Genomic DNA, 13346 nt, shown 5'->3' on the forward strand with positions numbered 1-13346 from the left:
CGCCGGGGCTGGGCGCAGAAATTTAAAGAGGCAGGGTATTTTTTCTTACATTTCCAGCGAGGAATTCGTGTGTAGGCACAGGAAGTGATGCAGTGCCTTGCTGGTTTTCGTTGTCCCGCTTTGCTTTTTTATTAACTCGGTGCATCATTTGAAGAATTCCGCACAAGGGGTTGTGCTGGAGGTGTGGAGCTGTGCCCTGCTCGTCCCTCCCCTGCCCTCTGCTCCCCCTGCATGCCCACCGCAGGCCCGTGGGATGTGGCTGTACCCCCCGGGCTGTCCCCTCTGCTGCAGGGTTAACCATTGCCAGCTCCGGGGCGGTTTGTGGATCCCTTATCAGAAGCGGGCACTTGTCACCCGGTGCCAGTGACAGGCAGAACAAACGGTAACAGCCAACCCCAGGAACAAGTAGAGCGGCTCAGGGACCTTCCCCGGGAGGTTTGGGTGTTCCCTGTCCTGCTGCACAAAGGAATGTGTCCCGCGGGGGTGCCCTGTGCTGTCCCGTGGCTCTGCTGCCACACCAGTGTCCAGGTGTGAAGCCCACCCTGAGGGCTCCCCATGGCACCTTAGAGACTGAGGGGGCTGCTGCCAGGGGGCATGGGACACTCTGGGGGATGCAAGAGAAGAGCACCTTGGAGTTGCACTAGGCTTGTCGTGGGATGTTCATGGGAGGAACCAGAGGTGGTGAAAGGGAGGGATCAAGGATGCTTGCTGGGGCCCGGCTGTGGTTTGGTGTCACAATCATGTATGAAGGATGCACCTCGTGGGGTGAACATCTGGATTTCCATGGACCCTGCAGCCAGGGATTGGGCCTCCCGTTTCTCAAATGGGAGCAGGAGCTCCTCTGGGATGTCCCCAGGGGCCCAGAGCCGGGTGTGCCGGGGATTTCCTGCCCTTTATCTGGGAGGGAAAAGCATCTGACTGCAACACGGGCCCTCCAGCACGCAGAGAGCCTCTGCCTTTGGGGCTGGTTGCAGGTCCCTGTGCCCTTTGGGAGGAGGCTTTGATGGCTGTGTTCAGAGATCGCTGGGGCACAAGCAATTACTGCCACTAATTAAGGGCCCCATGCTGCCCATGTTGGGGGGCAGCAAGAGGTGGTGCTTCCAACACCCCACTTGTGTGCTGCTAAAGTGCAATTCATTTGCCCAGGTACATGATGGGCTTTCTATTCCTCCTCTCTGCCCCCCCCCTTTGCCTCCCCTCAGCCCCCATGAATTTTACAAGAATATTTTTGGTGCTGCCAAGGGCACAGTTTTGGTGTCTGAATGCCTTTTTGTCTGGGGCAGCACTGAGCAGCCACGCTCTCCCCTCATTCCTCTAGGAATGGGAACAGCAGAACTTGCTCCCTTTCCACCCCTTGCTGTCCCATTTAAAGAAAAAAAGGAATTAAGAAACCTTCCAGGACTGAGGCAGAGGCTTGGCTGCGGGTGCTGGGCTGGGGGGAAGTGGAGGCTCTCGGGGATGCTGGGGGAGTTTTCCCCGGGGGTCAGTTCCCAGTGGGACTGGAACTGGCTGTGGGCAGGGGTGTCACGAGGCCACAGGGAGGGTGTTGCTGGGCACTGACTCAAAATGCACTTGACCCCGTTTCATCAATGTCATTGGGCAAGAGCAGGATGGCTGAGCTGGCAGGGCTGACCTTCCAGCTCTGTCTTCCCTGGTGGGAATTGCCCCACGGCTGCTGTTCCCCTTCCCAGAAAACCTCCCGGGGAGGCTGTCCCTGCCCAGAGCCACCAGGGCACATCTGCTGGGTCTGCTCCAGGGTTTGCTCTCTCTAATGCCCTCGATGTGGGCATCTCCAGAGGTTTAGATACCAAAGTGCTGGCTCGGTCACTGGATTTCCTCATGCAGTTGTCTCAGCAGAGCCAGAGGAGCATCCCTGTGCCCTTGGCATGGTGCAGAAGGGCCCCTCTCCTGCAGGGTTCTCCAGAGCACTTGGTGCTGCTCCCCGGGATGCCTGCCAGCCTCTCCAGGTTCTTCTCCTTCCCCCACAGGGATCAGGGCTGTTCACGCCAGGTACCTCACAGACCAGGCAAAAAAAACCTCTGTGGGCTGAGCAGAAATCGTTTTTCTCCTCGGGAGACAGGCGTGATCTCCTGCTGAACCCTCCACTCATGCTCCGGATGGGCACTTGCTCTGCAGCCAAGTGTGAGCTGACCCTGCTGCTTTCCTTTCCCACGCCCAGGGCCCGCACACACCTCTGCAGTGCAGCTCTGCCAGGGCTGCTGCTGGTCAACGAGGGGGGGAAAAACAAGGCAACAAGTATTTAAGGCATTTTGCAGCAGCAGCTGAATTGTATCAAACCGCTTTGTGCATCTGGGACTTAAAGCTCTGAGTATACATTTTTTAAGGGGCACGTTTTGGGAGGTGTTGCTGTCTGGTGACAAGGGAAGGGTTTTGGGGGTGCAGGGAGCTGGGCTCAGCTCTTGGCTTTGCTCTGAGCTTGGCTTTCTCCTCTGTAGAAACAGGGACTACAGAATGGCTTTCTCTGTAGCCTGTGGCTTGTGAATGTATGGGGACACAACCTGATGGCATCCCCAGGTCTTGGTCCTGCCCCATTACTGTCCCTCTCCAGCAGCCCTGGGGTGCCCGTGCCAACCCTTTTGAGCCATCTGCCTCCCCCTTGTCCCTGGATTTCTTGGATTTCTCCAGCTTCACTTTTTTTTTTTTCTTTCTTGTATTTGGTGTAAGGATGCCTGTGTGGAGCCATGCTCTGTACTTCCTCTGTGCAAGGCCTGTGGGTGTCTGGGCTTGCAGGAGGGACTGAAAGGGTTAAAGCTGCTTTGCATCGGGATTAAAAAAAAAAAAAAAAAGCCATTTCCTTCATGTCCAGAGACAGTTTATTTTCTGGGCATTCTTCGGGGCTCAGGGAGGTGCCTTTTCTTTAAGGCATTTCCTGTAAGTTTATATTTGGCCTGGGGAGGGTGGGGAGAGGAGGTGGGTGCTGGGGAGGGGTCCGGCAGCCTGAGCCGAGTGACCTCAGCCTTTGGCTCCTTGTCCCAGAGTGTGTGAGGTGGCAGCTGCAGGAGCTGCAGGACCAGAGGCTGTGGGATTGGGGTCCCACCTGTCCTGGTTGAGGTGGGGAGCACGGGGCACCCAAAACACCCGTTTGCATGGATGGGTCAGAGAGAGGATGCCTCGGGCTTGGAGCTGGGGAACTGGAGTGTTTGTCTTCCCTCTCATTGCTTTTAAGTAGTGGCCTCAGAAGGCACCTTTACGTCCTCCTCTAATGTCTGTAGGGTTTTTAGGTCAGCATAAGGAATTTCAGGGGCAGGCAGACTCATCTTCACGTAAGTCAGCACTGCTAACACACAGAGGAGCTGCTGCCTTGGCTCAGGGAGTGGATCATGCTAAGGAAAACTGAGCTGTCACCCCCACCCACCCTGTAAGACCATCCTTGACATTACCTGTAAGATGATGAAGATAAGTGCTGCTGGACCCCTAATTCTGACCACTGTCCTGTTCTGTTCCCTCACCCAGTATCCTTCGATTTCCATCAAGCAAACACAGTAATATATAAAAGTCATAAAAATTTACTGTGTTCTCAGTGTCTGTAACACGGATTTCTCTTTTCCCTTTGATATTTGCTCAGACCAGAATTCTCGTGTGAGGTCCCCGGGGGCTGGAGCTGCCCTGGGGGGAGGTGGCAGCTGGGTCCCCCCCTACCCCCCCATTCAGGCAATTCTCCCATTGTTCCCCACGCCAAGCTTCTTCTCCCCCATTTTGTTTTCTTTTTATTACTGTGATTTCCTAACATCGGAAGAGGCGAGTTATGAAACTGGAGTTATCCAAACACGTCTTGTTTGAAGATAGCGTTTCACCCCGCAGATGCAGCTTCCTGCCCTCTAAATGGTTCCCATTGTTCCTCCCTGGCTCCTGGCCCTGTCTCTGACGGGGCCACTGGTAGCATCGTGGGGCTCCCAGCCACCAGGTGCTGCTGGCCAGGGGATGGGGTGGGAAGGCTGAGCTGGGGATGCTGGTGTTCTGTGGGTATCCTACAAAAACATCTGGGAGGCTGCCTGGAGGCTTCTTTTTTGCTGCAGCAAGGGATGCTCTGGGGCTCTGGTACGTACCCACTCTCCCAACAAGGCTCCAGGACCACTTCTGCTTTTTGTTTTTTAAACTCTTTTGTTTAAAGACACCACGGGGAGGCACAGAGCTGAGGCTGTGTTTGCTGGGAAGACATCGAGCTCACAGAGTTCCCTGCCATGAAGGAGCAGGAGGAGGAAAAACCCTTGGAGCTTGTGCTGCACCCTGTTTGTGCTGGTCAGTCCTCAGAACAGCTCCATCTGGGGCAGCACAGGGAATGTCAAACCCTTCCCTGCTTCCGGATCCAAAGGCTTTGCCTTTGGCCGTGTTTGTGCCCTGACCTCCTTTCCCCTGGGCTTTGCATCTCTTGGGTTTCTCTGGCCGAGCCCCTGCTGATGGCTCCCAGCCAGGTTTGTAGCTGTGCAGGCTGCAAAGAGACACCAAACCCATCCCTCTTCGGGAGCTGGAAAGGTGCCAGCTGACTCTTAGCTCTGGTTTTAAACTTTAAACTGATCCAAAAAGCAAAAGCAAAAAAAAAAAAAAAAAAAAAAAAGGTATGCAAGTATGCATCGATTTTCCCATCAGATGGTTAAGTAGGAAATGGTTCTGAAGGAGACAGTGAGGAGCTTCTTGCATTGGTGCTGCAGACACAGGGAATGTGTTTGCTGGTGGGACACAAGGCTGTGGTCTTGCTTCCCCTTACTGCCTGCTGAGGGGGGGAGTGGGGATGGAATTGGTGTTTTCGTGGTGAAAAGCTGAAAATCCCTCTCTGCAGGACAGACATGAGTGCTCAGGGGAGCACCAGGCTTGTTCTCCCCTCCCTGCTGGTGTGGGCATGAAGTTTTAAGTGTCTAAAGTAGGCTCTGAGTTGTGCCTTTCAGAGGAGATGTAGGATGTGGTTCCCTGAGCAGGACACCAGCCCTCAGCAGCTCCTGCCTTCTCCTTCTTCCCATTTTGGACTCCCTGGTGTGAGGTGCCCTGCGTGCTGGGTGGCTGAGGTCTGCCCCTGTGTTTCTCTGCCACATCTTCACCCAAACCCTCCAGCTGCTCTGGTGTGTGGGTTGGAAGAGGTGGGTGAGGTGCCCACGTTACCTCTGTCCTCTCCTTCCTGCTGACTCCCCAGGCACTGGCAGAGATCCTGGGGGTGCTGGAGATGTGCAGCGGGAAGGTGGCAGCAGGCTGGGACGTGGCAGGAGGGGAATTTTGGGTGGATTGCTGTGTCAGCAGAGCCTGTTCTGAGAGGTGCTGGGTGTGCCGTGGCGGGGTCACTCTGTCCCTGGGGCTGGGGCACAGCCACCCTGCTGGGACACCCCTGACACCCGTGCCCACCTCTCCTGCTCTTCTTCCCTTATGGCTTTCCCACCTGCCTGAGGAGTGGTGGTTTGTTTTGTTGGGTTTTTTTGTTTTTTTTTTTTTTTTTTAATTAATTAATTAATGATTTAAGGGTTTTTTTGCATGAATGGAGCGTGTTTTTGTGAATGTTGGTTGGGGGATGTGGAGCTGCAGATGTTTGCTCATTAATGAGCTCCTGCAGAACTGCTGCCGGAAGCAGCACCCAGCACTTGGCAGCGTGCCGGGGGCTGACGTGGTTCCTTCCTGCCCCTTCCCAGCTCTGCAAACCCGGACCCAGCCCCCCACCCCACCTCTGCCCCCTCCCAAGAGCTGGGTACTGGGCTGGCACTGCCCCTGGCCCCAGGCAGGGTCCCCATGTCTGCCCCAGCACCAGGAGGGCTCAGCGATCAGTGTTTGATAAGGTTCTGGGACATCTTATCTTCGGGCTCCACAGAGAGGAGGAAAACAGTGAATTGGGAACATCCCGGGCAGGACCAGCCCTTCCCGGAGCTGGGGTGGGACCGGGTCCTGTCTCGTGGGACCTGAAGCTGCTGGGATCCTTGTCACAACCCGATGCAGAGGTCTGGGGTGTTGGTACAAATCCTGCCTGGCTGCTTCCCCTGGGGATGTCACCTGTCCCCAGGGGTACATCCAGAGGTTGAGCTGTCCCCTGCATCCCCCCCACAGCACCAGCCCAGCTGTCCCCGTGTGGGGATGGATGGAGGGATGGGTGGATGGATGGGGGGATGGATGGGGGGATGGATGGAGGGTTGGAGGGATGGATGGATGGATGGATGGATGGATGGATGGATGGATGGATGGATGGAGGAATGGAGGGATGGATGGATGGAGGGATGGATGGATGGATGGAGGGATGGAGGGATGGATGGGGGGATGGATGGATGGATGGAGGGATGGAGGGATGGAGGGATGGAGGCATGGATGGAGGGATGGACATGGAAGTGGGATGAGGTGCCGTGCCCCACGCATCCCCCTGGGAGAGGAAGGATCAGCTTCTCCAGTGACCCTCCCGGGAGGCACATCCTGACCCCCCAGGGCTCTGCAGGAGGGTGCTGGCAGGAGGAATGAAATGCTGAGTGAGAAGCAATGGGCAGGAGCCATGAGTCCTTTGTGGTGGCCGTCACGGGTGGGTGTCACCACGTGTCCCTGAATGCCAGCGTGTCACAGCAGCTCGCTCAGCCAAGCAGCCAGGCATCCAGGCACTGAACTTGCAGATTTTTGGATAAAAGCAAGGTACAGGCTGTCTGGGATGGGGCTGGATAGTGAGAGGTGTGGTGGCTGGCGCTGCTCAGCTCCTGAGGATGCTGAGCTTGGCTGTCACTGCTGGGCCAGCCCTTTGCAAAGGGACAGGGGCTGTCACTGGTGTCATTTCAGAGCAGCTCAGCACTCCATTTTCTAACCATGCAGTGTTAATAAAGGGCTTTGGGTCCCTTCAGGAAACATCTATGTGCGACTCAAAAATCAGCAGCTCACAAAAATAGCTGGGGCTGATCTGTAGCAGGATGTGTGCTGACTGGTTTACCACAACTGAGGCTGGCCTGAAGCTCGATGGCAGAAGCTTTCTGAGGCCGAGGTTTCCCCAGGAACATCAGCAGGAGAGCTGCCACGTGCTACTGGTGCTGAGAAGTAAGAGCTGCCCGAGGAGATGCAGAGGTTTTAAAGCTCTGTTCTGAAAGACACGAAGGTGACAGCTGGGGATGTGGGCACTGCTGAGGGGGCTGAGGGGGCTGGGCAGCCCCTCTGAGCTGCAGGAGGGGACATGATGCTGCTGGGGTCCCTCACCCTGCAACACTTGGGCACATGGGCTTGTCCTGGGTGGTTCCTACAAGCCCAGGAGAGCAGAGTGAGCACCAGCTGGTGTTCCTGTCCCAAATCCATGGGGAGAGCGGGTGGAGTACTCTTGGAGTGTCCCCTTTGGAAGGTGGCAGATGGATGTCCCAGTGTGACTGGACTGGCTGTAGGGCAGAGTTTTCCTACAAGAGCCCTTGGAAATCATCGGCTGTGGGCTGGAGCCTCCCCAGCCCAGTCCCCTGCCTGAGCCCATCATCACGGGGGGAATTCATCCCCCTGAGTGTCAGCCTCCTCCTGGCTGTGTCCAGCTGCCAGCACAAGCCAGACCTTTGTGCTGTGGGGGCAATCCTCTGCCAGGAGAGAACACCCCGAGGACGTCTGGCTGTGACAAATCTTCTTGTTCTGACAGAGGGGCTTTCACATGGAAGGGAAGCTGGAAAAAACATGCCCGTTCCTGCCAAAAGGCACTGCTTTGCCAGGAACCAGCCTCTGCTCCCTGCTGCTGCTGCTGCCAATGGTTGGTGTGTTGAATCAGAGCTTCCAGCCTGGGTTCTTCTGCCTGTCCTGACCCCGGGGGGCTTCCTCTGCCTCCCACTCGATGCTGCGGGATGGCTGCGGGGGGGATGTGAGCTCCTCTGCCTGTGACTCCCCGGGGAGGCTGGGCAGTACCTGCTTCACTGATAAACCTGAAGCAGAGAATCATTTGAACCCTTTTCAGAAGTGTTTTGTATTGCTTACAGCAAAGCTCAGGGATTCAGGGCTCCCCATCAGCTACAGAGCTCTCCGCTTCCTCCCGGGGCTCCCCAGACCCTTCCTGTCCCTGGCTCTGCGCTGTGGTCCCCCAGGGCTCTGCTTGCTCCAGCTCCTCAGAAGATGCCCCAGTACACATAAAGGCCATGGTTCAGTCTGTGTTTGAGCTGTGGGTTGGTGAGGCAGGGTTGGCTGGGGCTGGTGGCCCTGGTGTCACACAGAGAGGTGGCACTGAGCTGAGCCCACTGCTCCCAGGGTTCACCTTCCATCAGGATCCAGCATCTTGACTGTCAGACCCGTGTGTGGGTCTGTGACACTGCTTGAGGCCAGCTTGTGCATCCTGTTTGGTGATGTTCCCTGACATTCCCTGCGTTCCTGGCAAGGAGACTTCTATATTTTTTTTTTTTTAAATATTCTTTTGTCTCTTTGCAAAACTGTGACAGCCTTTAAAACTGCTCCTCTAAAAGCCATCTGGTCTGCTCTCCTCGTGGAGAGGAGATGGAAAGGAAACCTTGAGCTGGGACTCCAGCCCCAGTGCTCTCTCTTTCCAGAGCAGAGAGGGGAAAAAAAGTGAGTGGGAGAGTCCTGGGCTGCTTGGCCCCCTTGGTGACCCTCATTACCCTCAGGTTTCTGCTGTCTGGTTCCACCTTGTCCAGGCAGCAGCTGCTGGAGACCTTGCACATGGCTGCAGGACACCTCTCCATCTTCGAGGTGATGCTGTTGGCAGCCACCTGCCCTTGCTCCTCCTGGGGTTTGCTCCCTGATGTATTCACCAGACTGCTCCTCTCAGCTGTCCCCTCCTGCACTTCAGATCCAGGATGTCCCCTCCCAGGCCCATTTCTGCCCAGGTGCTGTTGAAAGATCTTCCAGGGCTTTTAATCCTTGTGGGTATCTTGAGGGAAATTTATAATGGATCCATCTTTGCTTCCATTTTTCCCAGCCTGTGCACAGGGCAGGCTCTGTCCTTTGCAGCTCCCACAGTTTCCAAACGGCCCAGCAAGAGGGGCCTCAGCTGAGGTCCAGGGTCAGGTCTGGTGGGATGGGAAAAGGGCTCTTGGTGGTCTCCATCGCTCTCCTCCCTCCTGGTCAGTCCTGCTTCCCATGCCTGCTCCCAGCACAACACAGCTCTGATGGATTTCACTCCTGAGCATCACCTCAGTGCCTGTTTTTTCTGGTTGCTGTGGAAAGCTGTGACTCCTCTGGTTGGAAGTGGCAGCCCCTGGCTGGGACATCCCACCTCAGTGTCCCTGCTCCAGGGAAGTGAGCCAGTCCTGGTGCTTGGGCAGAGCTCAGGGAGAGCTGCAAACATCACAGCAGCAAGAAATCAGATGGCTCCCAGGCAGGCAGGGTTAATGAGGACAGGGTTAATGAGGGCAGGGTTAATGAGGGCAGAGTTAATGAGGCCAGGGCTGTTAGCTCAGGACAGTTGGACAACATGGAAAGATCCGAGCTCCCCGGCTGCCTGCCTGCGGGAAGGGCTCTGGCTGGGAGCACTTTCACCTCCCCTGGATGGTCCTGGGCTGGGGACAAGGAGGGCAGTGGTTGTGCTGCTGTTGTTTGCTGCATGGATCCCACGGTTCCCAATGAACAAAACCAGGATTCACAGCTCTGCTGAGTCTGCCTGCACCCCAGCTTTGTGTGCTCACCCTGCAGAAGGTCTCGGGCAGTGAGCGAGCTCAGGGGGGCAGGTGGGGAAGTCTGCAGACTGAATTTTCTTCTTGTCTGAGGTGTCTTGAAATCACCATTTCCTTCATAGCCACTCGGTTTGCTTTGGCTTTTATGCAGGAGGGTGAGGGAAGGCTTAGGAGGTGCCATTTCTGTTGTTGTTTAACTTTCTTCTCTTTTCTTTTTTCTTTTTTTTTTTTTTTTTTTTCCTTTCCTTGAAAAACAGACCAGATTTTCCCATAGATTTATCTTTTTTCTTTTCCTTGAAGTGCTCAGTAGCCTTTGCCCTGATGGGAGAGGGGTGGTGGGGAGCCCCAGTGAAATGAGACCCTGGGCCTGAGCTGCAGCTTCTGTGGGGACGCAGAGGGGCAGTGGATGTGGCACAGCCCTGGCTGCTCTCAGTCCTGTTGTGGGTGGCTTTTCCTTCCCTTCTTCCTGCTTAAGATGCAGAAGACATAATGGATCTGCAGCCCTCTCCGTGTTGGGGTTTATTTCTCCCTGGGTCAGCCAAGTCAATGGCTTCAGTGAGAGGAGAGGGGGGGCTGGGAGGGGGGTGGGCTGTGGAAAAGTTACCTGGATGGGGTTTTGTCTTTTTCTGGGTTTACAGCTTGATGTGTTATTTTATCTGGAGAGGCTGCAGGGAGATGTTATGTCAGATCTTGGGAACAATTTCTCTCTGGAAAGGGCTGTGAGACCCTGGCCCAGGCTGCCCAGGGCAGAGGTGAAATCCCCATTCCTGGAGGGATTTCAGAGCCCTGGAGCTGTGGTGCTGAGGGACACGGGGTGGTGGCGGCCTTGGCACTGCTGGGGTCACTCTTGGACTCGATGATCTTAAGGGTCTGTTCCAACCCAAACAATTCTGTGATTCCATGACTCCCTGTCCCTGGCATAGAGTGCCAGCCTGTAAACAGTGTGGTTTCAGAGCTGTTTAACTACCTGGCCAGGTTCTTCCTGTGATACTGGAGATTTATCATCATCTGTACTGCCAGTCCCTGTGTGCCGTTTGCAGGCTGCAGGCTGGGTCTGTTGCAGCTCTTAGGGAGGGCTGGGGGGTGTTTGCTGCCCGTCCTTTCCTGCCCTTCCCTGGGAATGCAGGGCTGTGGGAAGGGCAGAGGAAGTTGGCTGCCGGCACAGGGACACAGGGAACCTTTTCTGTGCCAGCGGGGTGATGTGGGGAGGGCTGGGGTGGCAGAACCCCCCTGCCCTCCTCAGTGGTCTTGTTCTCACTGCTTTGGGGTCTGGGGGGGTATTCAGGACTCGCGGTGGTGGGAAAACCCTGAGACCCTGCTCCAGAATGGGGCGAGGAAAGGTCTGGATCCCCCCCCACCCCTCCTGGGAGGAGGCGGCGGAGGGGAAGGAAATGTCGTGCTCTGACTCCTCATTTCCACCGGGGCAATGAGTGGCCAGGCTCAGTCCTACGAGGCAGCATCCTGCTGCAGCCCTGGCCCCGTCCTGCCTGCTCCCCATCCCATCCCATCCCATCCCATCCCATCCCATCCCATCCCATCCCATCCCATCCCATCCCATCCCCTCCAACCCCTGCTGCTCCCCACACCCCTCTGGGTGTCACACAGCTCCTGCATGTCCTCTGGAGGGTGAGCAGTGCCCGCTGGTGTCCTGGAGATGCTCTTCTGCCAGTTCAGCCCCTCCGCTGCCAGGGGTAAGCTCTGCTCTGCTCTGGCTGCCCTTCCCAGGAGATTCCAGCCCCATTCCCCCTGGGAGTCAGGGTGTCAGGGGGCAGGAGCAGAGGGGGAGACTGGGGGCAGCTGATCTGCAGCCTCCTGCCCTGCTGGCTTTGGTGCCCTCCTGGCTGGGTGGTCCCAGGGGCAAGGTGCCTTCCCCGTGGGGTGCTTGGGAGGTGCGGAGCTTCCTGGGGATGGCGCTGACCCAGGAGGGCTCTGGGGTTGAGGTCTCCACTGGGGTTACTGGTTTTGAGCTCTGTCAAGGGCAGGAGGGGTCAGCCACAGGTTTCAGCTGGGTTCGTGGTACGGTTAAGGACAGCTGTGCCATTTGGACCCAGATGAAGATGCTCATTCCAAACCTTCCCAAAACTTCTGAAGTATTTGGGCCCAGGGTCATGGCTTGGTCCTGTCCTTAACTCAACTGCTTCTTTTGGGCTCTTTTCTTTTTTTCTGCTGCTGTATCTTTGTGATTGCAAAGGCATCCAGAGCCCTGGGCTGAGGCTGCTGAGGGATGGTGATGAAATTGGGGTGTTTGGCTGCAGTCTGCTCTGGGTGGGTCTGGCCTGGCTCTGGTCTGTGCTGGGTGGTGCCTCCCAGAGGGACGGGCAAGACCCTGGAGCTGCTGTCACATTTTCTACGCTTGAGGTCAAATGTTTGCTGCCCTCAGAAGTATAAATCTCAGCAGAGCAGGGGCTGCCGACAGCGGGCAGCAGCTTGCCTTGGCTGAGTGAGCTTTGGGCTGGTTTCCCTCCGGTTCTGTAAAGTTGAGAAATTTCCCGGAAAACAAAGCTAATGTTTGGATGGGCTCATCCAGGAGATAGCTGAGGGATGGGAACCAGCCAGGGGCGTGGAGGAGCCCATTGGGGTTTTGGTGCCTTCCAGGATCAACGCCAGCTTGAAGGAAGAGGTGGGGAGGAGGAAGGAGGAGGAGAGGTTTCTTTGGCAGGTTTTTCTGGAGGATGTTTGCAGAAGTGACCAGCCCTAAGCTTTGATGAGCTCTGGACTAACTATTAAAATGAAGATCTCCCTCTCTTGCCTGGCAGGGTACAGGGCTTGCATTTTGTGTGTTCAGAAATGAAATGTCTCACCAGGAGGTTGGAATTGTGTCTTGTGGCCCCATTGTCCCTGTGCCCTCCTCCTTCTTGCCTTGGGCTGGAGGGGATGAAGCTGAGCAGCTTCTGTGGGCACTGCTGCCCACCCCCAAACCCCACACTCCCCTTCTGCAGCCGGGTGCTCAGGATGGGTCTTTGCTTTCTTTCAGAAACTGAGGCCAGGAAAGCTTGTGAGTGGCTGCGGGCAGCAGGATTCCCTCAGTATGCCCAGCTCTATGAAGGTGAGAGCTGCCTCCTCCTCCTCACCTTGCTCCCTGCTCCTGCATCCCAACCAAATACCCCGGGGCACAGGGAGAGGAGAGGACTGAGAGGGATGTTTATTAATTATAACATCATGTGTTAAACCTTTAAGCCTTTGGGCTTGGCCAAGGCCTGCAGAGCCCGCCCTGCTGTGAACTTCTCTGCATTCCTGAACTTTTCCCCTTCAGGCAGGGCTGCGAGGAGTCCCGGGGTAGCTGCCGGGGGTGTGGGGAGCTGGGCTGGCTCCTCAGGACTCAGGGAGTGTTTGCAGTGGATGGGGGCAGCCAGGGGGGGTACCTGGAATGTCACCGTGTCCTCCTGCCTTCCCGCTGACACGTCCTGCCCCAAAAATGCCCTTTGGCAGCGAGGGCTCTGCCCTCACCCAGCAAACCATGCCCAGAGCAGAGAAGGTCCCATCCCCGGGGCAAAGCAGGTCCCATGGGGGCAGGGGATGGGCAGGGGGGGTTGCAGGGTGTCTCTGGTGGTGATCTTTGCTGTCACTGCTGGTCCCTGCTGGGGCCCGGGGGTGTGAGCAGTGTCTGCAGGCAGTGGGTGGGACAATGGGGGGAAGCAGGGTCTGGGGAGGGCTGCAGCAGTGGCTATTGTTCAGCTGGGCCCTTCCACCACCCCCCAACACGTGCACGGGAGCCAGGCTCTTCTTGCCCCCGGGTGAAGGCTTTACAGGCTGCCTCTTTGCCTCTGGTTTCTATTTTCGGGTCTGCTCCTGGCA

At 56.5% G+C, this 13346-nt stretch overlaps 1 protein-coding gene across 8 annotated transcripts in view; it reads left to right on the top strand.

The window, feature by feature from the left end:
• Positions 1-13346, top strand: part of STARD8 (StAR related lipid transfer domain containing 8) — a 36880-nt gene that overhangs the window by 13441 nt on the left and 10093 nt on the right. For 3 of the 8 annotated variants that reach the window (XM_071758094.1, XM_071758100.1, XM_071758098.1), the window contains one exon: positions 12526-12597. The exons of 3 other annotated variants lie outside the window; for them this stretch is intronic. In XM_071758094.1, the coding sequence (XP_071614195.1) occupies positions 12526-12597 (72 nt within the window). Of the gene's footprint in view, positions 1-11107; positions 11243-12525; positions 12598-13346 lie in introns of those variants that run through there. 2 more of the 8 variants (XM_071758095.1, XM_071758097.1) reach the window with 2 other exon arrangements.

The sequence above is a fragment of the Heliangelus exortis genome, chromosome 14, assembly GCF_036169615.1.
Source record: "Heliangelus exortis chromosome 14, bHelExo1.hap1, whole genome shotgun sequence".
NCBI classification, from domain to species: Eukaryota; Metazoa; Chordata; class Aves; order Apodiformes; family Trochilidae; genus Heliangelus; species Heliangelus exortis.